This window comes from Amblyomma maculatum, chromosome 6, assembly GCF_055883805.1.
Source record: "Amblyomma maculatum isolate TAMU_Amacu chromosome 6, ASM5588380v1, whole genome shotgun sequence".
In the NCBI taxonomy this organism is placed as follows: Eukaryota; Metazoa; Arthropoda; class Arachnida; order Ixodida; family Ixodidae; genus Amblyomma; species Amblyomma maculatum.
In genome coordinates this window covers 102493055-102518977 of record NC_139349.1, presented here as the reverse complement: position 1 = coordinate 102518977, position 25923 = coordinate 102493055, and the positions used below count along the sequence as shown (strand labels likewise).

The 25923-nt window shown below is 47.4% G+C and overlaps 1 protein-coding gene across 2 annotated transcripts in view; it reads right to left on the bottom strand.

Annotated features, from left to right (window-relative positions):
• Positions 1 to 22593: 22593 nt before the first annotated feature.
• The window catches only part of LOC146186459 (homeotic protein ultrabithorax-like), a 449712-nt gene continuing 446382 nt past the window's right edge, over positions 22594 to 25923 (bottom strand). The window contains exon 3 of one of the 2 annotated variants that reach the window (XM_084607212.1): positions 22594 to 25754. In XM_084607212.1, coding sequence (XP_084463338.1) covers positions 25459 to 25754 — 296 coding nt within the window. In that variant the 3' untranslated portion in view covers positions 22594 to 25458. The remainder of the gene's footprint in view (positions 25755 to 25923) is intronic. The other variant, XR_014708111.1, reaches the window with a different exon arrangement.

Below are 25923 nucleotides of genomic sequence, written 5' to 3'. Positions count from 1 at the left end.
TACGAAGGAGGCTTCCTTTTGTTCGTCCCAGACTACATTTGTCGGTTCTGTCCTGCGGAGAGCGTCGGTCAGAGGGCTAGCCAAAGCTGAATAGTTAGGGATGTAGTGATTGTAGTACCCAGTCAGACCTAGGAATGCTCGAATTTCCGTCTTCGTGCTCGGCCGCGGATAGTCTGCTACCGCAGAAATCTTAATCTCGCTGGGTTTCCTGAAACCTTGACCTACATTGTGACCCAAGTAGTCCACGGTCGCCCTTGCCAGGCAACATTTCTCGGCCTTTACGGTTAGTCCAGCTTGACGCAAAAGGCTCAGTACAGCTCTTAGATGTACCATATGGTCCGCCCATGAGTCGGAAAAAACCGCAATGTCGTCCAAATAAGGCACCGCGAATGTTTCACACCCCTTTAAAACCCTATCCATGAGTCGGGAAAAACAAAATGGAGCATTTTTGAGCCCGAAACTCATCATTGTTGGCTGGTAGCTGCCCGTCGGAGTGACGAAAGCCGCGTATCTGCTGGCGCGTTCAGTGAGCGGTACTTGCCAGTATCCTCGAGTAAGGTCCAGCGTAGTCACATATGCCGCTCTACTGACCTGTTCTACTCTCTCCTCAATATTCGGAATAGGATACACTTGATCCCTGGTGAGAGAATTTAGCTTTCGGTAGTCTACCACAGGCCTAGGGTCTTTACCTGGAGCTTCTACTAAGATCATAGGCGAAGCATAATCGCTTTCCGAGGGTTTTATTACTCCCAATTCCAGCATGCGAGTTACTTCCCTATCCAGAATTTCTCTTTGCCTTGGAGAAAATCGGTAGCACCTTGATCGCACTGGCACGTCTGAAGTCAGCTCAATATCGTGCTCAGTCAAATCAGTTCTGCCTGGCCTGTCCACGAAGCAGGCCTCAAACTCTGTTATTATCTCGCCCAGATCGGACAGCTGGGATTTCTTTAGTTCTCCTCTCTGCTCCGTCTTTTTGAGAAGCTCCTGAGCGTTGCTTCCTTTTCCGCTGAGGCAAATCAAGTTGTCCCCCATCTCCTCGGGAAGGTTTAACGTTAGATTTACCACGGCTTCCCTCTGCACATAAGGCTTCATAAGATTGCAATGATAAATGCGCACTTCTTTACGCCTACCGGGAATTTTCACTGCGTAGTTAGTGTTAGAAAGCTTTGCAACGACTTCAGCCGGTCCTTCCCACTGTACTTCGAGCTTATTCTGCCTTGAACTTCTCAGCAACATCACCTGGTCCCCGATACAAAACGTCCTTTGACGGGCTGACTTATCATAGTACACCTTGGAACGAGCCTGGGCTGACTTCATGCTGGCCTCAACGAGTTCCTTAGTGTTATGTAAGCGATTCAAGAGGTTCAGAATGAATTCTACTACTGTTGGGTCTTCTCCGCGCCCCTCCCAGGCTTCGCGCACCATTCGCAAAGGTGAGCGCAGTGACCTTCCGTACACCAACTCGGCTGGGCTAAATCCAGTGGATTCGTGCGGCACTGACCGCAAAGCGAAAAGCGCTGCAGGCAGGCAGGTATCCCATTCGCGCTTGTTTTCATAGCACAGTCCCCTCAGGACTCGTTTGAGAACAGAGTGCCATCTTTCTACGCTGTTGCTCTGCGGATGATGGATCGAGCTATGCACTACCTTAATGCCGCATCGCTCGAGAAATGAGGTGGTGAGGACACTCGTGAAAACGCTACCCTGATCACTTTGTACCTCGGAAGGGAATCCAACTCGTGCAAACACTGACAGCAGCGAATCCACTACACTCTCGGACGTCACCTCGCGCAGCGGAACAGCCTCTGGAAACTTTGTGGCTGGGCATAACATAGTGAGGATATAACGGTACCCTGACTCGGTCACAGGAAGTGGCCCAACTATATCTATTACTAACCGGTGAAACGGCTCGGTAATGATTGGTACTAACACCATCGGAGCTTTCCACTTATCTTGCGCCTTTCCAACCCGCTGGCACGTGTCGCATGACCGTACAAAATTTTCCGTGTCCTTAAAACATCCAGGCCAATAGTATTCTTGCAACAGCCTCTGCTTTGTTTTCTTTATTCCAAGGTGACATGACCACGAGCTGCCATGGGAAAGTCGCAGTAAGTCTCCGCGGTACTTTTGGGGAACGACTAATTGGTCCCGCTCTACTCCGCGCTTATCCTTGAATAAGCGATACAGCACTCCCTTTCTCATCTCGAAAGAAATATTGTTTGCTGTCTTAGTGGCGCGGTGGCGCTCCCTTATCTCCTGTATATTGGGATCATTGGCTTGCTCTATAGCTAAGTCCTCTCGGGTTCCACTTAAAAGTCTCGTGAGATTACTAGACACTGGCGGCAAGAGGTTACTCTCAAGAACGTCCTCATTCCGCGTCTCATCAAGCTCACTTTCAAGTTGACTTATCTGAGATGCCTCGCTCTCAAAGTTTTCTGACCTGCTATCTTCCGCATTTACCATTGTTTTAACTGCCGTTTCCTCCGCTGTGGATTTTTCTGGAATGAGCAGTGTAGCTAGTTCTCGCGCCTTTGAACGTGTTAAGGCTTGCACAACTCTGTCTCCGAAAAGGATGCCCCTCTTTCGCAGCAGCATGTCCGATTTGTTGGAGAACAAATACGGATAGCACTTAGGAAGCTTTCCTGAAACGGCAGCCTCGGTTGTTAATTCGCCGAAAGGGCCCTCGATGACCACGTTCGCGATCGGCAAGCACACACTCTGTTCCTCAACTACCTGTCGGATCCATGCACACTGTCCTGTATAGTCGGAAGGCGATACATACGCCGGATGGACAACATCCATCGTTGCGGCCGAATCGCGCAGTACCTTGCAAGGCTTCCCGTTGACTACTAGGTCATGCAGGTAGGGTTCTAAAAGCTGCATATTTTCATCGCAGTCCCTGACATACGAGAAAGCAATCTTTTCTTTCCGGCAGTTGACGGCAATGTGACCCTGCTCATTACACCTAAAGCATGTGAGCGGCTTCCTAGCCTCAAGCTTATTCTTTGTGTTCTGCACGTTGGTCACTTCCCCACTTTTCTCACTGCCGTCCTTTCTAGGGAATTTGCCTGAAGAAACCTTCATTTCTTCGTTTCCAACTCTAGCAAAGTGCCTTTCCTGACGGTTTTTCATACTGAACTTGGGATTGCGGGGCCTATCCACTGCTGGGTTGCTGAATTGTCGGCGCGAAGCATACTCCTCAATAAGTTCGGCAGCTTCAGTTGCCGACTTAATTTCGCCTCGGTCCTGTAACCAATTTCTTTCTTTTTCTGGGAGGCAGTTATAAAACTGCTCCAAAAGAATTTGCTCGACTACAGCGTCCCTATCACTGTAGGAATCTGTGCTCTTTAGCCACTCGCCCAAATTAACTCTTAAATTGTACAGGAATTCAGGGTAACTCTCGTCCCTGGACTTAGTAGCTTTCCGAAAACGTTGTCTGAACGCCTCGGCGCTAAGCCTATACTTTCTCAGAAGGCAAGCTTTGACCTTCTCGTAGTTGTCCGCGTCCTCCTTGCTTAGCCGCGCGACAACCTCCGCTGCCTCGCAGGGCAGAACCGTCAATAATCTCTGAGACCAAGTGTCTCGCTGGAAGGACAGTTTTTCGCAGGTTCGCTCAAAGTTAGCCAGATACAGACCGATATCCCCTGATATCACATATGGCTGCATGTACTTTGACATCTTGAAATCTGCCTCCTTGTTGAGAAGAGGTACCGCTAGCTGGGGACAATTGCCCGACCTCTTGCTCAACTCTAGTTCTAATTTCCGGAGCTCAATTTCTTGGTCCAGCTTTTTTGCTTCTCTTTCACGCTTCTTTTCCTCTTTTTCCCACTCACGTTCGCGCTCCCTTTCCTCTTTTTCCCTCTCAAGTTCACGCTCACGCCTCTTTTCCTCTTTTTCCCGCTCTTTCTGCTCTTTTTCCCGCTCCTTCTGCTGTCTGAGCTGTTCCTTTTTTTGACCGATGAGGTTCCATGCTTCACTGAGCTCCTCATCATCGGCTCCCAAATCTGTGATTGCCTTTATAATCAAAGGTTTTCGTGCCAAACCACTTGTATCAATTCCCAATTCCTCACACAATTGCAACAGTTCCGGTTTCTGCAGCTTTTGTAGGTCCATGATCGCTCCGAGTGTCGGCTACTTCCAAAACAACAGTGCAAACTACCAAACCTAAAGGCGTTTCCACACTCTCTTTACCAGTTCTAAAATCTAACCCTGTTCTAGAACCTGGTCCACATCAGAAGAAAAGCCAAGCACTCACCCACACATGCGATCGATGTTCCGAGCTGCCCTCTTGTTGGCCGATTGTTGCTCCTGCTTGTTGCTTGAGATGCCACCTCCGATCACAAGGTGTTGTGGCTTGTAGCTTCAGATCCACCTCCAATCACCAGTCTCTTCGGAGGCGTGGGTTCGAATCCCACCGCTGCCACCAGTTGTCGTGACGCTGGGGCTATGGCGACCCGGCCTTCACTTGGTAGCGTGCAGAGACTCCGGGTTGAAGAAGGACTGAATCTTCGAAGTTGGTAAAATATGTACAAGCAGGTTTACTGGCACTTTGAGAAAACGTATTTACAAGAATATTTACATGAAGAAGAAGGGTACATCAGCAAAATGACAAGCGTTAAGAGTTCATAGCGAGAAGCGACTGGATGAGCCGTTTACCCAGGGCCCAGAGCGACATTTCGTGCTCTGCAGCGTCCTTAAAAACCCCCTATGTCCAGCCCCTCTCTGAAGATGCTGACCAACCAAATCCAGGGCACGCCCCTCAGGTATCGGCATCCAATCGAACACATCACTGCACTGATGGTCTGAAGCACTGACTGGTCCGGCATTCATTCGTTGGGCGTGATCACTTGTTGGCGGGAAAAGCTTGGGAACGGCGAGGAGAGGAGGTACATTTCTATTCTTCAGCAAAGAAACCACAGGCTGGTTCTGGGGGTTTTACTTCTCAGAAACCCGAGTGCACGTGGCGCCGCATAGGGCTCCCAACATGGTCCCTTTTCGACAATTGCAAATCTTTCCTGCATTCCCGGGAAATCACTTAATGGCCGTATGAGTCATGCTCTTCTCTTGTCCTGCACGTCAGCGGACATGTCACTCTGTCGTCTCCTTTGGATAGGAGGCATTCATCACTGGAGGATAGCACTTCTCGACTGGAAGGGTGAACAAAAGAAAGCACTTCCTGCTATTTCCCGCAGGGGGACGTTTCTTTGTGTTTTTCCAGACGTTCTCTTGACAGGGCCAATTTGGCATTTGCAGGTTGTCCACAAAGCAAAACATGCTTACAAAACAGGATTCCTGGAAACAGGCTCACTTAGAGCCAATGGACCATCACCACATATTCACAAAACTTTTCCATGCCCACAGGCGAACAATAGAGCGCGCAAATGCGGATGCTTGGTCGTAACAGTGGGCTGAGGAAGAAGAAAAAGATAAGAAGAAGAACGCTCGGTCACCCGCAGCTAATGCTTGCGATCCATATTTGGTTCAGCAGCGCTGAAACCTTGTAATAAAAAAAAAAAGGAAAAGAAAAGCAGCACACAGTAGTGCGTTTCATCAGCTCTTAGCAGACATTTGCAGGCAAAAAGAAAAGGTGAGTGGTGGCCTGCCAAGTGGACCATGCCCCTACAGTGAGTCATAGCTACCGCAGCTTAATTCGCGCTTTTGCCCTCCCTACTTGCAGGAGAACCATCGTAGCAGTCGCGGTAAAGTTTTATCGCCGCCTTAAAGATAAGTACAAAAAAAAAAAAAGAAAGAAAAAGAAAATGCAAGAACCCGGCGTGCGCTCATTAAGTTTATCGTTAATAACGATTCCTATCATCACCCTGAAAGGCCTCTGGTGCGCTCATATCTACATCCAGTCGATAGGTAAAACTGCGGTGCAAAAGCTATTGCCTTAATGGTGCCATTTGGCGAGCCTATAGAATTAAAATGGACCTGAAATTCGTGACAAGAAAAACGGGCACCAAAAGAGGCGTCGACGGCCGAGTGACAGCGGTGTGCTAAGTGGGAAAAGCGCAAAAACAAAAACAAAGCTATGCAGCCAACAGGAACAAACAGCAATACATACGTAATCGAGCGCGAAGCCTATGCGTTCTGCACTAACAAAAATGACGGAACCAGAAAGGCGCGGCCCGAACCAGGGAATAAGCACCAGAAGAAGAATGAAAAGCAAAAGACAAAGAAAATGCAACCCTTGTGTAACGCGAAAGTCTGTGGAACCGGTATTTCCAGATGACTGCCGCGGAGAAAAACCTCTCGGCCTGCTCAGCAGATGGCGCGACGGTCAGCGAACGGCAGGCGGCCCCGAGCAGAGACATCGCGAGGCCAGGACATCGTTGCTGGCGCTGCCGGGCCAAACAGGTTAGCCATTCGGCCAGCATATGAGACGGAGGAGGAGTTCCGCCCACGCAACCGCAGTGCAAGCCGGCGATTATCTGCCGAGGAGCACCGTACTCGCCATGCCAGCAGAACACAAGTTTGCGGCGAGGGTCGACCGCTCAGCTCAGCGGTGGTGGCGGCAGGGTCTCCTATGCTAATGGGAGCCCGCAAACACGCCCGACACGTTTGAAAAACCTATCCATCATGGTACACGCAGAGCCTTTTGACTTTATCATCATCTCCTTCCAGCGCCTCACCGCCGCTATCCGCCTTCTCCTCGCCTCAACAACAACCCTCCGCTTTCCAAGACCCTGACGCCCGCGACACACCTATGCAGCATCCTGCACAAGCAGCAGCAGTCGCCGCGTCGCTCGACGCCGTTTCGCCACACTTATTCTGTTTGTTAGCTTTGCTAGGCGACGGAGTTTTGTTCATTTCTTTAAAAAGGGGGAGTCTCGTTTGACAAACTGCGCTGCCACTTCTGAGTCGGTGCGTCTCAAAGCGCTCCCAAGCTGCGGCGGCGACGGAGCGCAAGAGGTGCGCCAAAAGGAGTCGACGTCTCTCGCCTAGGCCAGAAAGGAACCGCGGTCCGCCCACGTTTTCAGAGCCACGTAGACAGCTGCTGCTATTTTGCCCGGGAAAGTAGTAAAGAAAACAGGGGACGTGGAATACAAATTTGCGCCCGGGTGCTTCACCTCATGCATTCACTAATGTGCCTTTAGACGGCACGCGAAGTTTCGGTCGGGAGCCGCGCATGAAAAACGCGCGCGCGGTGACGACGACTTCTTGTCGACAGAAATGGCGTCGCTTATAATGTGGAAAGCCGCAAAAGGCGTCCTCCTAACTTGCTGACGCAGGACGCAGTAAGGTATACACAGAAGTGAGGTGGCATACGGGAGTTCTCGTTCAGGTTATGAACGAGGAAAACGCTCATGCGACTGGGATGAGACGAACTGAATGATTCTGCATGTGCTTTTGTGTTTTGAACAATTCCCTCTAAACGTTCACCACCTCTTGAGTGTTCACATAGCACAGAAAGAAGCTGTTGTCAAGTGGCTGTTGAAATGAGAAGAAAAATGTGTCGTTGAGACTTGCTTTCGTACTAGATGAGTCTTACAACTCCAAGAGTCGAACATGGCGATGCGTGTTACTTGTAATAATCCATGAATTACAAGTTGTAACATAATTATGTTTAGCATCGACTGACCGCCTCAACCAGGCTTTGCTCGTGCATATCAAGAGGAACACTCAATTTAAATGCTAACAACTCTATTGATGTTGATGCATTTATTATGCACATATGCATTTGGTATCATATAATTACCGCTTTAGAGGACCCGAGTGGTGGGTACGAACACTGACACTAATCGTAAACACTCGCTGAGCTTCTTAGGCATAATAAAACCAATAGCCTTGAAACCAATAGCGCCCTTATGTAATGCCCTCTAAAAGGTCCTTAAAGGTTCAATAAATGACGACGACGACGATGATGATGATAAGAAGCGAAACTCTCAAAACAAGATAATTGGATAGCCTGAGAATTGCACAAGGAAATGTGAGTAACGCTTATACATACGTGAATGCTTCGAAATTATTTTTAGCTTTTCCTTCATGCAGTTTCGCATTTACGCCAACAGAGATATTATTGGTCTAGTTTCCGCAGAAAAAGAGAAGACGCAATAAATTCATTTCGATCAGGAAATGCGTCCACACATTAACTAGGCACATCGCCTTGTGACGTCGTTGCCTAGTCACAGATCTGCCAAACATGTCGCCAGAGCGCAACCATACAGAAGTACAAAAAGAAGAAAAACGCCGCCGCCATATAAGCGCGCGCTCCAATTGCTACTACGTTCACGGAAATGGTTCCTCCCATCTCATTTCCTCTCTCGCCTCGAAATTATGCAGCACTGAGAGAGAACGGTGCCATATGGATAGTAGGCGGTATTTCTCCCATCGGAAGAGCAGCAATTTCGGCCATGTTCCGCACTGTGCGGTTCCTGCAGAGCATAATCGAGTTGCGTTAGAGGCTGCACAACAACCAGGCGGCTTATAACAACCTGATTTTCTGTGTATTCATCGAGTCTGAATTGAATCCACGTCCTGTCATGTTAGAGGTATATTTACGAGTTCTAAAAGACCTGGGTAGAGCTGGAAGCCTTACATAAACAAAAACAAAAGTATTCAGCGTGTATAGCAGCAGCAAATGCGGAAACGTTTCTTGGGCTACAAAGTGTCATATAAAAGAAGTTGAAAATGAATAAGGACCACCCAAATGTATTCTGCAGCGCAAAAAGACACGGGACGAAAGGAAGAAGACGTACACACGAGCGCTGTACCGCGCTGTCTTCTTCCTTTCGTCCCGTGTCTTTTTGCGCTGCGCTCTTTCAATATGAATCGATACCAACCCGCCCAATTGTCTATCATTCTTCAATGCTTTTCCATTCATACTGCAAGCTCATCGTAAACATCGTGAAAGCGGGCTGATGCTATGTGTAAGGCATTTTATCACAATATAGCCAAAAAATATGTCCGCGCAGCAGCAGGTGATTGATTGTCGTCGTCCTAGCCGGGGTTAAGCTTCTATGTCTTGTGGAGTCTAATTGAGAACGGGTAACTATAAAACAGGACTGCTACTGGAACTATGCGTCCGCTAACACGGATACTAGAGAGATTTAGCTTACCGTGATCCGCGATCCGCTACCGTGATCCGCCACCGCGCGTTCCACTGCGCATGCCCAGATCCCCTTGACGCCGATAGATGGCGCCACATACTTGAAGTGACAATGTTAGTAATGTAGAAACAAAAATTTAACAAATCGAACGATGGTATAGTTAACCAATTTAAAACAATAATTAAGATATAGGGAGAAAAATGAGCATGATAGCTACTGCTACCCCCCGTTTCAAGGGGGACGCTCCTATATTCCATCCATCCATCCCGACACATCTACCTGCCGCGTCGGGACCAATCAGCTTGTGCGCCGCCCACGCGCGGTAAAGGGTCACCACCGTGGATCGCGGATCACGGTAATCTAAAACTCTCTACTAACGCCGAAGAGCAAAGGAAAAGCATAGAAGTAGGAAATTCGCCATTCTTGGACACTGCAGCGCTTGGGAACTGAAGCTCTGGGACAGCGGCAGGAAAGACGAGGACGAAGAAAGAGAGGGAGAGGAAGAGAATAGCTTTGCTGCACATGCCAACCAAGCGCACTTGGATGTGACGTTGCACAAAGCTTTTTTTTGCATCGCACTAAGACACCGCTACGTTACATGCGAGAGGCAGCTCACTAGACCCAGTACACTCACTCAACCGTCATTTGTTTCGTGTGAATCGAAAGAAAATAAAAGACGCAAGTTTCGACGGGAGTTAGGAGAGGCTTCTTTCCATCTAAGAATTGTCTTTATTATTATTTCTTTTTTAGTACTGAATCTTGTCTGCATCGCTTGAAGACGAAAGGGTTGAGACAATAGCCGATGGTCATCAACGCTTCCTTGTCCCGCGCCCGTATCTAAGATAACCCTCCCCTTCTTCTTCGAGTGCGAGTAGCGGACATCCGAGGCCCCGCCTCCTTCGCGCATATACGACCAGGAAAACGTTCCTCTTCTCCGCAGATGCGTCATTCGCGTCCATCCCATTTATCCCGGAGGTCCTAGCGTCGCGCGCACGCGCTAGAGAGAGTGGGGGGCAACTTAGATAAAGGGAGATGGGAAATGGACCTCGCAGAGCAAAGCAGGAGGGTGACAGCAGCGGAAAAGCTCGCGGCCCGCGCACGAGCGAGAGACACGTCGGCCCGCATCACCAGGCTAATTGAAGGGAGGAAATACACTTAGTCGCTATGCGCTGCCGCTGCAATTCCATCGATCGTCGGCCCGACTGCCTGCTGCTGCTGCCGCCGCCGCTAGCACTCGGCCGACTCTTCTTTCCCAGGCGAACTTATTATGCAGCTTCTGGGTCGAAACGGAACCAGGCCATTGGTCGTAGGGGCCGGCGACGTCGCAAGCACGTGACCCAAAGATTCCCCCCCTTTCTTCCACCAGACAAACGCACACTCGCAATGTGAGTGAGGTGAAGTGGGGAGGGAACTGCTTCGAAGAAGGCCGTCGCCGACCCAGCGCAGCTAACGACACGCATTAAGGCGGCTTGCGCTATCGATCGTCTTCTTCAAAGTGGGCATTCCACCATCGTCTCCGGCCGCTGCTGCCGGGATCCGCAGCGCGGCCTCTTCTTCTCGGAAGGGAAGCCCCGCGACGTCGTCGGTTCCCGCGCTACTTGGGCGGTGTGGGAGACACACGTCCAGGACGTGCCGGCCCTTGGCGCTGCAACACGATAATTGTGGCCGCCGCCGCCGCTGCGGCATCTTTGTGTGTGTCTAGAGAAGGGGGAATTTCTCAGCGCCCCGCTTTATTTTAGAGATGTAGTTAGAGCTTCTAGCATTCGGCGAACACAGTCCTGTAGCGCACAGAGAAGCAGGCAAGCCCGGCCTAAGTGCATCGGGTCTGTAAATAAGATACCGGGAACTGCCTGCGCCGACGACTACTTGGGGTTTGTAGCGTCTTGTAATGTAATGTGAACGACCGCTCTATACTGGTCTGCGTGCTATCCAATCCTGCGAAATAGCGTCTGAGCCTGTACACTCGTCGGTTTTTTGACACCGAGAATACAAGCCGCTCTTAGCGCTGTGCCTCTGTGCGAACCATTCAGCAGGCAAGCCCGTTCGGTAACACACGCACGCATAGGGTATAAATGAATTAAGCGTAAGAAATGCACTCCTCGCATAATTTCTTTTCATTGTGACACCTGGGGGTGCAACTAAACGAGTACGGCGAGCTGTTTTAGCGAATTTATGGTAGACGATATATGTCGCAGAAAGAATAAAATAACTGCTTGTTAAACAACGTCTAAGTTTAAATCTTTCCGGTCATATTTTGATCAACTGTAAATTTCATGAACCGAAGGGATTCCAGTTCAGTTGGGAGGATCGCTTTGGGACAGAGAGAGCCCATACCCGGGTCAGTTAATCAGTCATTAATATTTATTGAGCATTACTTGGCTCCCATAAAAAGGAACGAACCAATCTTCCTCCTGCCAATCTTCTCACTGGCCCCGTCATTCCCTATTCTTCTGCCTGGAAAAGTAATACACAAACGACTCCGGAAGAAAGCGAGCTTCATCAATTATTTCTCATCGGTTCCCGTCTTGATTCTCTTCCTTCAGATGCGGCCCTGTGAGCAGTAGCGATAAAGTAAATATGGTAAAAAAACAAACAAACCAAGAAGCATGCGCGAAGAAACGTGGGCGTAGAAGAACAAAGCTGATCGGGCCAGATACGCTCGAATAAATCAGGCAGCGCAGGGAGAAATACATATTAATAGGTTAATATAACAGATTTCACTTGCGATGCTGGGCAGGCGATCCACTGTAAAGTATGCATTAGAGGCACAATCTACATTGCATGCTCCATTCATCGTCTTGGCTCGCGCATACTGTATTGCACACATGACCACACACACAAGCAGGTGCGTATAACAACGTGAAGCAATAATAAAAAAAGATATAACAAAGTTGAGCGGAGCGTGCCAGTGCATTTCCCGCATAATGCCGGCAGGAATGCAAGCAATACCGAAACGCACCTTTCCTATAAAAGCGCCGACACCGCTACTCCCTCCTCACCGCTCAACAACAATGGGCGAGCACTGCGCGCGGGTCCGGAATATGCGGCCATTACGCTCCACTGCGCCCGAGGCTTCTTCGCGCATGCCTGCATGTACGCGGAAGTTAGAACAAGCCTCGAGGGAACGCTGCAGTCGTACTTCGTGCAACGAAGATGCTGTATTTGGGCGAGGGGGATGACAGGGCAGCTAGAGGAGGAGAGGGAATACTACAGCCAGAGGCCGTCACACTGTGGTCCACCGAAACGCCCTTTCTGCCTCTCTTCGTTTCGCCATGCGCCCGCGGCTTATTCACTTATTTTTTACGACACCGCAGAAGCCGTAAAACTTAATCCCTTCTTGTCTCCGGCTCATAAAATGTTTTATGGCGTCGGCCTTGCCGCCTCCCATATAGAGCGACTCGGGAGGAGAACTCCGCCCGGCATGGCAGCAGCAGTGGAGGAGCCTATCAGCACCGTCGACGCTTCGGCCACGGTCGTCACTCTACACCGCGGCATGCGGGCACCGTCCGGGCAGCCTGCGGTTACCCCCCCACCGCCCCGCTTGCCTTTATATGTCCACTGCGGTTCACAGTGCACCTGGGAGAATGAGCGCCCGCGCCTTGACCAACGCCTCGCAGGGATCAAAACCCTGCACGGCGTCTTATCGCACGCATTGCTCGGCTGCTCCAGAGGGAGGATTCTATATATAGAGCATCTCTGCGGGTAGTTCTTAGCCCCTTTCTCTCCTTTCTCCTCTCCTGCACCCATCTCGTGTACGATGACGATATTGGCGAATACCGCCTTAAAATCTGTGCGAGGCTACTATAGCGTTAAAAAAAAAAAAAAAAGGCATTACGTAATCATCTTGCAGAATATCAACCTTTACGTGTTTTAGGTGCAATCATTGCCATTCTGTGCTCCCTTGAAGGAGTAGTAAAGGCGAGAAATGAATCGATAATGGCCTGGTGTGTATATGTATACGTCACACTGCCCCAGTTGCAGCTAGGTCATAGGATAAAAAAGAGTCTTAATGGGTGGATTCCTAAAGTCCCGATTCCTAGGAGGTTAAGCTTGATTAGAGGAGTGATAGACCACGGAACAAGCGCTTGTATCTTGTGTATTCAGAAGCCAACACCAATCCAGGAAGAAAAACAAAAACGGTTACTTGGGTTCTATGCATGATGACGCTTACACAAACAGAAGAAATAAGTTCGCAGTCAAAGGAAAGAATTAGAAGAGACGAATTATTTCAACAAATGATTGCAGTCGAATTAATCAAGCACGTTGTATGCACTAGACGTTTTGTTACGCAAACAAAATAAAGAGCAGCCATGCATGCTGATAAGACGTCATCGCTGGCGGAGGACTCAAAGCCTGGCGCATATGTAATTATGCTTGCGCAAACGTTTCGCAATGAGCTAGGACTTCCACCTTATTTTAGTCGTGATGATTCCCTTTGATTGACACAGAATGATACGTTTTCCTTGCAGCAGCTGTCAGGTCAGTCGGAAATAGACGAACATTAATACCTGGCGACGAATAAGAGAATAAAACAAAATGAAATGGAAATAAAAAGGTATACAAGATTTAAAGCGGAGCATTGCCTGCACATGCACAAAAGGAACTGCACTGTTCGAGGTATGCCTATACCCCTTATATTGTCATTCCCATGCCTCATGAAGTTTATGCGTGCTAGTAATAAAAACATGCTCCACATTTCGGCGAACAAGGCAAGCGTGTACCTCTCGAACAAATTTCTCTCGGCTTGACTCAACATGTCTGGCAGCTTCACGTACGATGCGTCCTGTCCAATGATTCCAAGAAATAGGTCCGATCCGAAGAGATGACCCGCGTCGTCTTTAAATCACCACGTGTGTCATAAGCACCGTGCCCCCCCCCCCCCCCCCCCCTCAACAAGCACGACTTTCCTTTTTAACCTATTCTTTTATGTGCTCACCGAGTGATTGTTCCTTCTGGGCTATGTTCACAGTTTGTTTGTTTAGTTTAGTGGGGTTTAACGTCCCAAAGCAACTCAGGCTATGAGAGACGCCGTAGTGGAGGACTCCGGAAATTTCGACCACCTGTGTGCATCCGAACCGAAAATAAAATACTGGCGTAGCAAGCGCTCGCGGACTCCCGACACTCTTGTCATATTCTGCACCACAATCAACACACGTGCCATTTACAAAAGAAGATAAAAAAAAAAAAAAAAAAAAAAAAAAAACGTCGCGCACGATTCCTTCCTGCGGATGTGCCAGTTAGTCAGCCAGCATGTCTCCATCACGGGTAACATAAAACAATAAAGTTACCCAAAGAACGTTTACTGTCAACACGCGACGACATCTCGCGTATATAATACGACTCACGAACAGCTTTCCGCGCTGGCCCACCTCAATCACGCGCTCTCCCCACACGAGCGATGACCCCCGTCCCGCTGTTCGCAATGGGACAAGACTGAACAGACATTTCAATCAGGCGTTGGTTGAATCGAAAGAACGGTACACAGCTCCATGTGCCATATGAGGGACGTCTTTCGTCGCCACAGGATTTCCGCGCTAGCCCAAACACGCGTGGCGCCATTAACGAGGCGTGACGGGAACATTTGCCGGCGAAGACTATTTTCGCTTGAGACGAGAAAGAATGGAAGAAAGCGTGAGACCATTCTGTCCCAGCTGGACATAGGTGTCCATGCTTGGCGAGCGCCGGATGACGTGAAGAAATCAGAACTGGACACATCGCGCAGGTGCTCTCGCGTATAGTGTCCACCGGTCACGCAAAGGGCCCCGTTGCATCATTTCGGGTAGATTATGGCCCACTGCGTGCACGCGTACGAAAATAACGCGGTGACAGGAGAGTTGCAGCACGTTGTGTCCGGCGTTCAGGGACTGCGAATGGTCATGAGCACATGTGAGGAACGACCTCAACAACCGAGCAGCCCTGAGCGACCTCTCTGTAACTAATATACAGAGGTCTGGGCCAACAAATATGCAGACTGGAGGTTGAATGCAGAAAGCGGTGAATGAAGAACTCTTCGGAGATAGATTCGGGTGAATAATGAACAGCTGTTTGAAGAAGAAATGGTTGTGCAACGGAGTTGGCATTCAAACGAATAACCCCTTTCGCGGAGCCAGGCAGGTACCACACCTTACTTTTCTTCACAACCTAATGTAGCAAAACCTTATACACTCTAAACATGAATAGAGTAAAAAGGAGCAACCACTCCCCCTGCGCACTCCATTTTGAAGCCAATGTACGCTGCCCATGCACCGGGGTACATTTCGATAGCTAAACGCACCAAATAGGTATTGTTGGTAACGAAGGAATACCGTAAAATACCGAGAAAGCGCCCCCCCCCCCCCTCTACTGTAGAGAAAATCAAGCAAAAGAGAAAATCAAGCAAAACATAAAGTGGGTTCCTTCCTCGGTTCACAAATATTCGAGATAATGACTGAAAGAGACGGCTGTCACCGAAAGTATGAAATCCAGTCTGCAGTGTCTTAGCAAAACTGATTTGCGAAGGCTGCTTCGATGCGACCTTTGTATTAAAAAAAAAAAAAAAAAAAAAAAGAAAAAAAAAATTCACTGTTAAAACTATCGAAGTAGTCATTGAAATCCGATCCAAAAGCGAGGTGAACACATACATTGCTCAGCTGGTCGCGATATTCGGAACCACAACGCACATCTCGGCGAGCCGATCGTGAAGCTCGTTATCCTCCGTATGTCGAGCGCGCGCGGCTTTGCCCTTCTGTATTCTCAATCATATTTTATTGCTATCATATAGCATAATTCACGATATGTTCTATATCTCTTCTTTCTACTCAGCCTGAGTCACTGAACGACCTGTATACCTTCGTCTTGCCCGGCGTGCAAATTTATTTCTACGGTGTCGAGCAGTGGATTGGCAGACAGGCGGATTCGGAAGAACACGCACCCGATGACTTGGATATTTGCGAAAGGAAAAAAAAATAAAAAAAAAATAAAAATATTTGTTCTCGGACACGTCATGCGGAAAAGGGGGCGTTTACTTGGTAGTGTATGGAAATTTGAGAACTGCAAAACGGGGAAGGGGGATGCTCACACACTGGGAGGGAGAGAGGGGGGGGGGGGGGGTTAAGAGGTATTTTACGGTATTCTAATCTCGGAGAGTAGTAACTGGATGCAGCAAACAATACAAAGATGTTGAAACAGTGACAATTGCAAAGACTTCGAACGTGTTTATGAGGCAGTCTGTTACCGCTGTCAGCTGTAAGCATGGAGGAAGGAAACAACTTAGGAGAGGCCCTTGCCATTCCCAATGCATTGGAGAAAGTTTGGTGGAAGTGACGTCAAAATTTAGGGTTAGCCAAGTCGGGCCCTTAGCAACGGCGACGCTGTTGCTATGAAAACTCGGGCCACTAGCAACAGCGTTGCTAAGGGCCCTATAGGTACGTGAGCGTCGCGGAGAAATAAAATGCGGAGGGTAAAGGAGGAGGAGAGACGTTGCAGCGTCCGGTCGCGCCGCGCCGACTTCAAAAAAATGACGTCAGGGCCTCTCCTAAGTTCTTTCCTTCCTCTTATGGCTGTAAGTATTCCGCACTTTTAGAGAATAGTTCACTCACTCCTTACTCCCTTAGAGGGTAATTTGTGCTTTCAGTGTACCTAAACGATTACAGCGAATGAAATGGCGACATATATGTGCACTTGGAATTATCAGGTAGGTTAGGGATACCTATTATAATCAATCAGAGAGAGAGAGAGAGAGACATAACGGAGCCTGCATTTCAGTTGCAAGCAAGAGGAGACGCCAAACGTCGAAAGCCACGTAACCGCGGTTGCACGCATGGGTGACGTACGCGTTTGACAGTGGCTTTAGTGTGACGTCAAATGCGTACAGCACTCGTGGGATCGCGGCCCGCGAATGCCGCCCCGCGCCGAATGCAGAAACACCTCAGTGTTTACAACTACACCACGGCCGTATATTAATCAGACGGCATGCAAAACCGAGTGCGGCTGGAGCGTCGTGTTATAGACAGATGTGTTTATTGATTGGAAAGCCAGAGAGGCCGGCTGGAAAGTTGAATATCTGGTCTGCTCGTTGACGAGAACACAGCCAATCAGGTCACTATACCATGCTTACTCCTGAAAGTAATGGATTCAGCACAGATATCAAGGTGAGATCGAGCCAGATTTGAGACTTGGCAATGCGGCGAGCAATCTGTTATGTGTTTACGATTTGATAATGTGATCTGTGAAATGAGAATAGTTGGGTGCAGCTGCTGACATACGACTGATGTGCGTAGATTATATTATATTATATTATATATATATATATATATATATATATATATATATATATATATATATATATATATATATATATATGATACAGAAAAGTTCGGAGCACATGGTTATATGTAAATCTATCTAATTATAATAACATTCGTTATTTTTCTTGGAACACACAAGGAAGGTCGACCGTAAGTATTGCATTTTTATAAATGAATATATATGATGCATGATGCATGCTGTTATACAATAGTACTTCGTGAGGAAGTGAGTGTCACACTCGCTGTCATGGTCTTTGGTTTTATCTTCGAGTGCATGTATATATATATATATATATATACCGTGATATATAGACCGTGACAGCGTGTGTGACACTCACTTCCTCACGAAGTACTATTGTATAACAGCACGCATCTATATATATATATATATATATATATATATATATATATATATATATATATATATATACATACATACATACATGCACTCGAAGATAAAACCAAAGACCATGACAGCGAATGTGACACTCACTTCCTCACGAAGTACTATTGTATAACAGTACGCATCATGAAGACGATTCGTTCTTTTAGAAACATTAAGATGGCACTGAACGATTTTAAAGTGACCTCTAACTACATGGTTCGCGATTCTAAATATAACATCAGTTTGTTGTTTTATATATTACCTCCTTTTACCTTTGCAGTGCTCTCTCGAGCCGAAGCGCGTACGTCCGTGTCACGTGTACAATCGCCGTCGCCAACTTCGACGCGCTCTAGGTCGCAACCCGCGGCCGGCGTGTCTGGCAGTCTGACGAGACAACACGCGCCGCTGCGTTGCGGCGGCGGCAGTAGAGCGCCGCGGCTGAGAGCGCTGGCGGATCTAGCAGCCCCTTCATTGTGCGCCATGATTTACGACCCCGAGAGAGCGCTGTTCTTCCCCCTTTCTCGCCCGTCGTTTCCTCCTCGCCGAGCCGTCGGCTCTTGGAGAATCCGCACGCACTTTGCATAGAACGCGGCGTACGGGCAAAGCGAAGCCGAAAAGAGCGCCAGCAAAGCGGCGCATACGTGACGCGGCAAAAGGCAGACGCGCGGCGGTGACGAACCGCACAAGGCCGTTGGTATTCGCGCGCCTCCGAAAGGAATGAGTTCGCCGCCAGTCGGTGCGTGACACCGGAAATGGCTCGCCGGATGTGATGGACACGATTGGTGTGCTGCCCTTCATTCGTTCGTTTGACGTTTTCTTTTTATTTATTTTGTAGCGAAAGCTACACTGCGCTATTGGTTTTCAAGCAGTCGGCGTGCCACCGTGGAAGACGAAGAAGATGACGAAGAAGAACGCTCGATCACCCGCAGCTAATGCTGTCGCTCCACATTCGGTTCAGTAGCATTGAACCCTTCTCATGTTTTTGTTGTTTTTATGTCCAGGGAGGGAGGGAGGTGAGCACGGGATAATTACCGGCGCGCGTAACTTCAGGATCAGCATTACTAAGAAATCTGCGTGCGCAGCGTTTTGGCGCCAATGCCTCAGCTACACACGACTCGGTTTATAATTGTTCTCTCACGTCTATTCTATTACGGTCCTTGCACGGGAGTCAGATTTGCTCTTAAATCAAGCCGTTACAAACAAGAGAGCGACTTATTGAAGGTTGCCTTGGCCCCTGCCCATCCTCATCTTATACGACGCGATAATGTTCAGCCAATCACACGAAATTTCGCATTTATGCGCACGCCTTCCAAGCCCTAAACCTGGTTATCAAGCAGGCATATAGATAAGGCGACTCAAATACGACAAAGCATTGTGCGATCTACGACGCTTTGGAGAGATGCAGCCGGACGAGTTCATTTGATGAAATGCAGTGAACGGTGATGAAATACAGGGAGAAGATGAAATGCAGGGAGGGAACGTTTGATGAAATACAGGGAGAAGAAATAAGACACACATTTCATGAAATGTGTTAGTCTGACATTATATACTGCCAGGTTCGGACAAATGTCGAAATGCACATGGTTTGTTTTTTCGCGCCATGTGCACATAGTAAAAAATAAAAGTAAAAAATAAATTGTCATATTTCAGGAGAGAACATAGAAAAATATTGGCAAAACAAATCACTCAGAATAGTGCTGTATACATATCACTCGCCACACAGTTGATTCTATAGGACTTGCTGCACAAGCAGGACAAATAAAGGTACGTATAGGTACGCCACAAGCGTAAAAGCTATAGTAGCATGCTGAGGGTGTCCTGGGCACACCACTGCATACGTGAGCGTATAACTAACTATCACTGCTGTATATCATTTCTGTACAAGGTGTTTCGGCCACTGCGAGTATTTAGTTTCAGTCAGTGTACTGCCCACGCAGCCTGTTTGTGTTGTTCGCAAAGCCAGTGTGCGTTCCCAACGCAGAATCAAAGAAGACACGGAAACTTCCAGTGTGATGTAATCCAGATTTGTATTCCTTCATCGATTCACACATCACATCACGCAAATGAAAACTAAAAAAAAAAAAAAGAGAGAGAGAGAGGGAGATAGACATGGCATAATTACATCGCAAGTCATAATGAGGCAAACATAGATGGCACTAACAGTATGAACACCTGCCTGTACAGAGAAAAACAAACACCCGCGGTGAGAACAACGCTCAAAACCACACTCGTTATGAACTCACACAAAAACATAATACACGGTGGGTGGCTTTCGCAACACTTTTTTTTTTTTTTGGGGCTCATCCGAGCGCGCTTACGTATATATTGTGTAGGGCCAGTGTCAACTGCGCCGCTCTAAATGTGAATACAAGAACTAAAAGAAATGTGACTTAAGATGTACCACACGTCTAGATGTATAAATATAGTATATCAGTATATAAATTTCAAAATAGGTTTGCGGCTAAGTTTATACAACATTCTGTTCTGTTTACGTATACTGAGCAATCACAACTGGTTTCGTGCCGCTTTTGTATATATAGGTTCCTTCGTCAATAGGCTCGAATGTGCAGCGGCGACTGTCTTTTTGTTTTCTTTCGCCTTCTTTTTGTTCTTGCAATTCTACGTATATTGGTATTACGTACACGTATATTCCGCACACTTATGTGACTAACAACAAACGCAAAGGAGTTAAACACTCAAGAGAACAACCACAGCGTTTCTCTCTGCGCCAAGGTTGAGAAAATTCGGGTACTCGAGGTTCTTAAGTATGCATGAAAGTGAAAATAAGAAACAGGCACTCAAACGCGTCACTACGAAAACATGGCGTACATAAGAAACAAGAGGTGGCCACACAAACAAGGACAGCAAGAACAAGAGATCACTCGAATGTGCATGGAAACGCGAGCTGGCACATGGGTGCCCATGTGCATCTTCTAAAACAAGCATCATGGTTTGCATAAATGAATTTGTTAGTATAGCTGACTGTCTGAGCGCTCACCGTCACATCTCTACAATATTCGGTGTAAATTTCAGAAGGGATATGAAGCGTTATGTATTTGCGAAAACTTTCTCTTTGTGCTGACGGCAGCTTTTACAACCTGTCGGCTGGCTGCGATATTCTTCATTTTCGTTTTCACTGTAATAAGTAGGTACGTCACTCTGGATTAGATGCAACAAGCAGTTACATGTACATTCCGTGCACAACTCTGTAAACTTATGTTACTAATGTGATGTAGAGGGAAACAAAAACCACCGTGATTGCTTGTGAAATGTGTAGTTTTTATCCGCGAATAAAACCTCGTCTCACCTTGGACCATACGGATTACCTACCGTATACAGTAAATACAGGTTTTATGCACCAATTCTAGATCACTTTTGTGAGGTAATTCCGGAATTAATTCATCTGTGGTTATCAAATGCTCAAACCTCTCAAAACGACAAATAAACAGTTGTGTTTGAAGTACTCAGTTGTTTTCCTGTCGACATGCTGCAAATTTCTCGTCTCAACCTGGTTCATACGGATTAACTGACGTATGTAGTAAAGACAGGTTTTATGCCACGATTCCAGATCACATTTCTGAGGTAATTGCAAAATTTATTTGTCTGTGGTTCACAAATGCTCAGACCTCTCAAAATGTCAAATAAAGAGTTGTGTTTGAAGTACTCAGTTATTTTCCTATCGACATACTGCAAATTTCACATCAATATCTTTTGTAGGTGACAAAAACTTCAATTGAGTCACATGTTTGAGTCTCTGGAACCCCTTGAATACAATCATCAACAGGACTAAATCCATGCGAGTTTTGAACGACGGGATGTAATAAAGCGTTACTCAAGGACTGTCCGCTGTCATATTCCCGGTTTTTCTCGTTTTTATAGAGTGCACATAACGCACAGAATGTAGCCAACAAGCCTTGGAGACGACTCATGATAAAAAGCTGAAATTACAGGTATGCTTACAAAAATGTACTGTGACACTGGTGCGAGTTGTGAAGAATGTGATGGAATGTTTGCGAATACACATAAACTTCCTAATCACCTTTCTTTTCCTTTTGCCCCGATATTCCACCGAAGGCACACGATTTCGGGTTCTATGGTGCTCACGTATAACTGGTATGTGTCAACAGCGGATATTGTTTTCGTATCCGTCAGAGATCAGATAACAAAATGCACCCATTTGTTTCTAGCTTGTTCAGTTAAATATATTGCCAAGCAGCTCTATATCCTGATGGGCCGTCTTCTGATTTCTTAACGACTCGCAGCAAATAACGAGTAAAAAATGTTTTCAAGGTGAGCATAATATTACTTACTATTCTCACAGTGTTTTCTTTGCTTTTTTTCTTGAAGTAACTGGCTGATCATTACAAAGAAAACTCATATTACGATTCTCATGCTAGGCCAAAATTCAAATTGTGCAGACGAATGTGTGGGAACACGCAATGTCAGTTTATACTGGTTAATACACGCACGACTGACGAGAGCAGAATGCACACCGTCTTACTATATATATAAAGAATAAAAAAAAACTAGCATGGATCATACGACTGCGTGACAAGGTGACAAAGCCAATGGAGGTACGAATAACGCCGGAAAATTTTAATCTGAAAAATGCAGTCTTAAAAAGCACTAACTGCGCAGTGAACGTATCGGGGCTGAATTTCTGCTCAAAAATGACTTGTGGAAATAATACAACCAACTACAACCTCCTAAAATATGCTCATTTGTAATCTAGAGATCACTTATGGCAGATATTACTTGCAAAAGATAACATATAACTGCCAACCGGACTGAAATACTTTCCTGCTAGCTAGCAGCATAAGAAACTGAATGAACGAGCTTGCTGCTACGAAAAATGAAAAAAAAAAAAAAAAAAAAAAACAAGTTTGGCAAACGAGATGCAAAAGGATGTGGCTTCTTTGTTCTGTGCGTTCTACTTCTTGTCTCGCATAATGCTTTACATCCTGATGCTTTTCTCATGATCACGCGAATTTAAGAAAGTGTCTGCAGATGTGCCTCAAGAGTGTTTGTGTACACACGGTGTTCTTGTATAGATGACGGAACCACCAAAAGAACAACAGCTACACTAGACAACACACAGCGCCAGAAAAAGTACAGACATACGTCGGAAACAAGAAAGTTTCTTGCGAAATGCGCCTGAAGGTTTGACCGATACGCGGTCATATCAACTTCGATCGCAAGTTCTTCAGGGAGGATTATCTACAGGGTTTGCTTCGCTTCCCAACTCTCGAAGCTGAACATCTCTGGACGCCGAAGAAAAACAAAAAAAAAAAAAAAATCCACACTCCCAATCTCCGACAAGCTTTTCGTTTCCACTAAAACCTTGAAAAAAACGGTCTGCTTTCCCAATGACTCTCGAAATAACTGAAATTGATGGAAGGTTGCCGCTGTGATTTTCCGCCTATCTCGCACAAAAAGTAGTCTATATTAACTTCTCAGGCTAAACATTTTTTCAGTTTTCGTTTTCTCTGCACGCGAAGATTAGAATGTAAGTTCGAACATCAAGATAGCGACATATCTCAAGTTAGGGCACTGATCAAGTACCTCATTTCCGGTTCTTGCTCAAAGAACACATTTGAAACCCACTGCAAGGGTACCTGTTTCTAAACAACTGATCAAGAATGCCACATACCAGTGGCGAAAAGTCACAGAGCTGTCTTTCGTTGAACAATCGTTAGAAAGGGTTTCTTGCCAAACGCAACTCCGCGACATGATGCAAGTAAATTCATTTGACGACAAAGCCTTATTCGCGATAGGGTTGCTTCGAGTGTATACGTATATGAGAGGAAATGCACGTACCAGTTGCAAGCACTCTAAATAATTTTACGCAGGTTGAACATTATGTAAATAGAGCAGTGCACCAGCAATATACGCCATCTGTGCACTGTTACAATACCCCAACGTCACGTATGTTCGGTATTCGCCGTAGAAGATTGTTTTACGTATATCTATAGAAGGTTGCACGAATGCACATTGCCGTCGCCAGGGATTTGCACTGTGAATATGTTGCAAGGTGACAAACAGCATGCACAAGAGGATCTGCGAGAGGAAACGCACAAACGGAGGTCGCAGGAGGTAATATCTTTTTGGAGTGAGAACAACGTCACAGTGGCGTTTTTCATTGTCACTTGCTTTTAACTCTTGACCTCTTTCATGAATAGAACGCGACTACTGATTACACAATGCGAAATGCCATGTATTTATTTCCATGTTAGGCACTATTTCGAAGACTACGAGCGTGAATGCAATATATCTCGTCACTTTTATATCATGCGTGTTTAGCACCGATCTGAATGGCTAAAGATAAACCAGCAATTAGCCAAAGCCCCCACTGAAGCTCCAGAAATACGTCATCCTCTCGGAGATCCTTTAACAAACGTTTGCAGTGAGATTCAAAACGCAACGTATCTCTCAGGTTCTACGTATTTGAGGCGGTGCCATGTTCAGAGGTGGCAGCTAAGACACACCAGGCTCCACAAGTTATTGTACAAAAAAAAAATATATATATATAAAACGAAATAAAAATGCACTCATGCTCAGTTAGCAACGAGGCGAAAAAAAAAAAAGTACTTCCTGCGAAAACACTGGTTAGGAATGGAAAGCCGTAAATCTTGTCATCGCCCTTGACACTACAACCGAGGAGATCAAAGAGTCACAGCACAGTTTGTAGAGCATGCATGCCTTGCCACAGCTGGTAACGCGGGGGCGGACAGGGATCCACCTTTCGCTCCATCTGGCTGGCCTCCGCTCTGTCCTGTGCACACACCGTCGCTCTGCCTTTTCCACCTCTTTCACTCGTGAAGCTTCAAAACACACACACACACTCAGCAATGTAGGTGCAGCTCGACAAACACATTATGTGAAACTAAGTTGTAAGACAAAGAAAAAAAAAAGGAGTCTCGGCCTTGGTATAGCGTCGGGGGCAAGCTGCACAACTGTTCCTCCATGGCGAATGTTCCGTCGCCACAGAACTCGAGGGCGTGTCCGAGAAGCTTTTTGCGAGGGTATATACGATGTCCGCACACAAATCGCACGAGTGGCACATCTTCCACGCGCCGAAGACGACAGACGCCTCTGTCATCAAAAGTCTTGGTTTAATCCGAGCTGCCAGTCTTGTGTCTTCTGGGCGCGCCAGATGCAACGCGCACCACTGTTTAAAAAAAAATACAAAAACAAAAGCGCGCAGAGGAAAAACTAAACGGGAAAAAAAATGTGCAGGGTGGGGGGACGAGTCGGCTGAACAACAAAGTTAAAACTTCTTCGCTTCGACGCCGATGCACTTTCTCGTGCTCGGCTTCCTCACGGAACTCGCTGTATAGGGACGTGTGGGCCAGCCGAGAAACGCAATGTCGACGGACACCTCGCGAAAAAAGTGCGCGCCACTGCCTGCGTGCTGGCCACGCGCACAGACACACACCCACGGCCCCCGTCCGTGCAGTGCGACAACTCAGCCGTGTACGCACAACGCGCCTCACAGCATGCGCGAGCGTGCACGTACTCGCGTACAGAGAACCAGTGGCGGGGAGGGGGCGACGCAGCCATGGGCTTCGCGAGTGGCGCGCTCGCCCGATGCCGCCCCAATGGGAGCAGTAGTAGTAGAGTAGTAGTAGTAGTAGTTCAGTTGCCGCCTGTCTACAAAGGGTTGGAGGGCAAGTCGCTGTCTGTTCCTTTCCCTCCAGGAGCGAGAGGGGCAAGGAGGAGGAGGTGAGAGACCGGTCGGATCTTACGTTTTGCCGGCGTCGCCCGAAGCCTGCGCGGCCGCCGCCTGCTGCGCCTTAGCTGCCTGGGCCTGGCGTTCCTGCTCGTTGAGCTCCTTGATGGCCTGGATCTCCTTCTTGAGCTTCATGCGGCGGTTCTGGAACCAGATCTTGATCTGGCGTTCGGTGAGACACAAGGCGTGAGCCATCTCAATCCTCCGCCGCCGCGTCAGGTAGTGGTTGGTGTGGAACTCTTTCTCCAGCTCCAAGGTCTGGTAGCGGGTGTAGGTCTGGCGGCCTCGGCGACGCAAGCCGCTGGCACCTGCGCACAGGGGGAGAGAGAAAAGACACGGACGCAACATATGAAACACTCTGCCGACATCTCTAGGAATGCACAAGCCTGTCACTTATTGGTTCTGCAATGCGTATCTACCGTGAGGTATATTATGTTTGTGTGGTGGTTTGTGAGTGTATGTGTTTGTGAGTGTGCG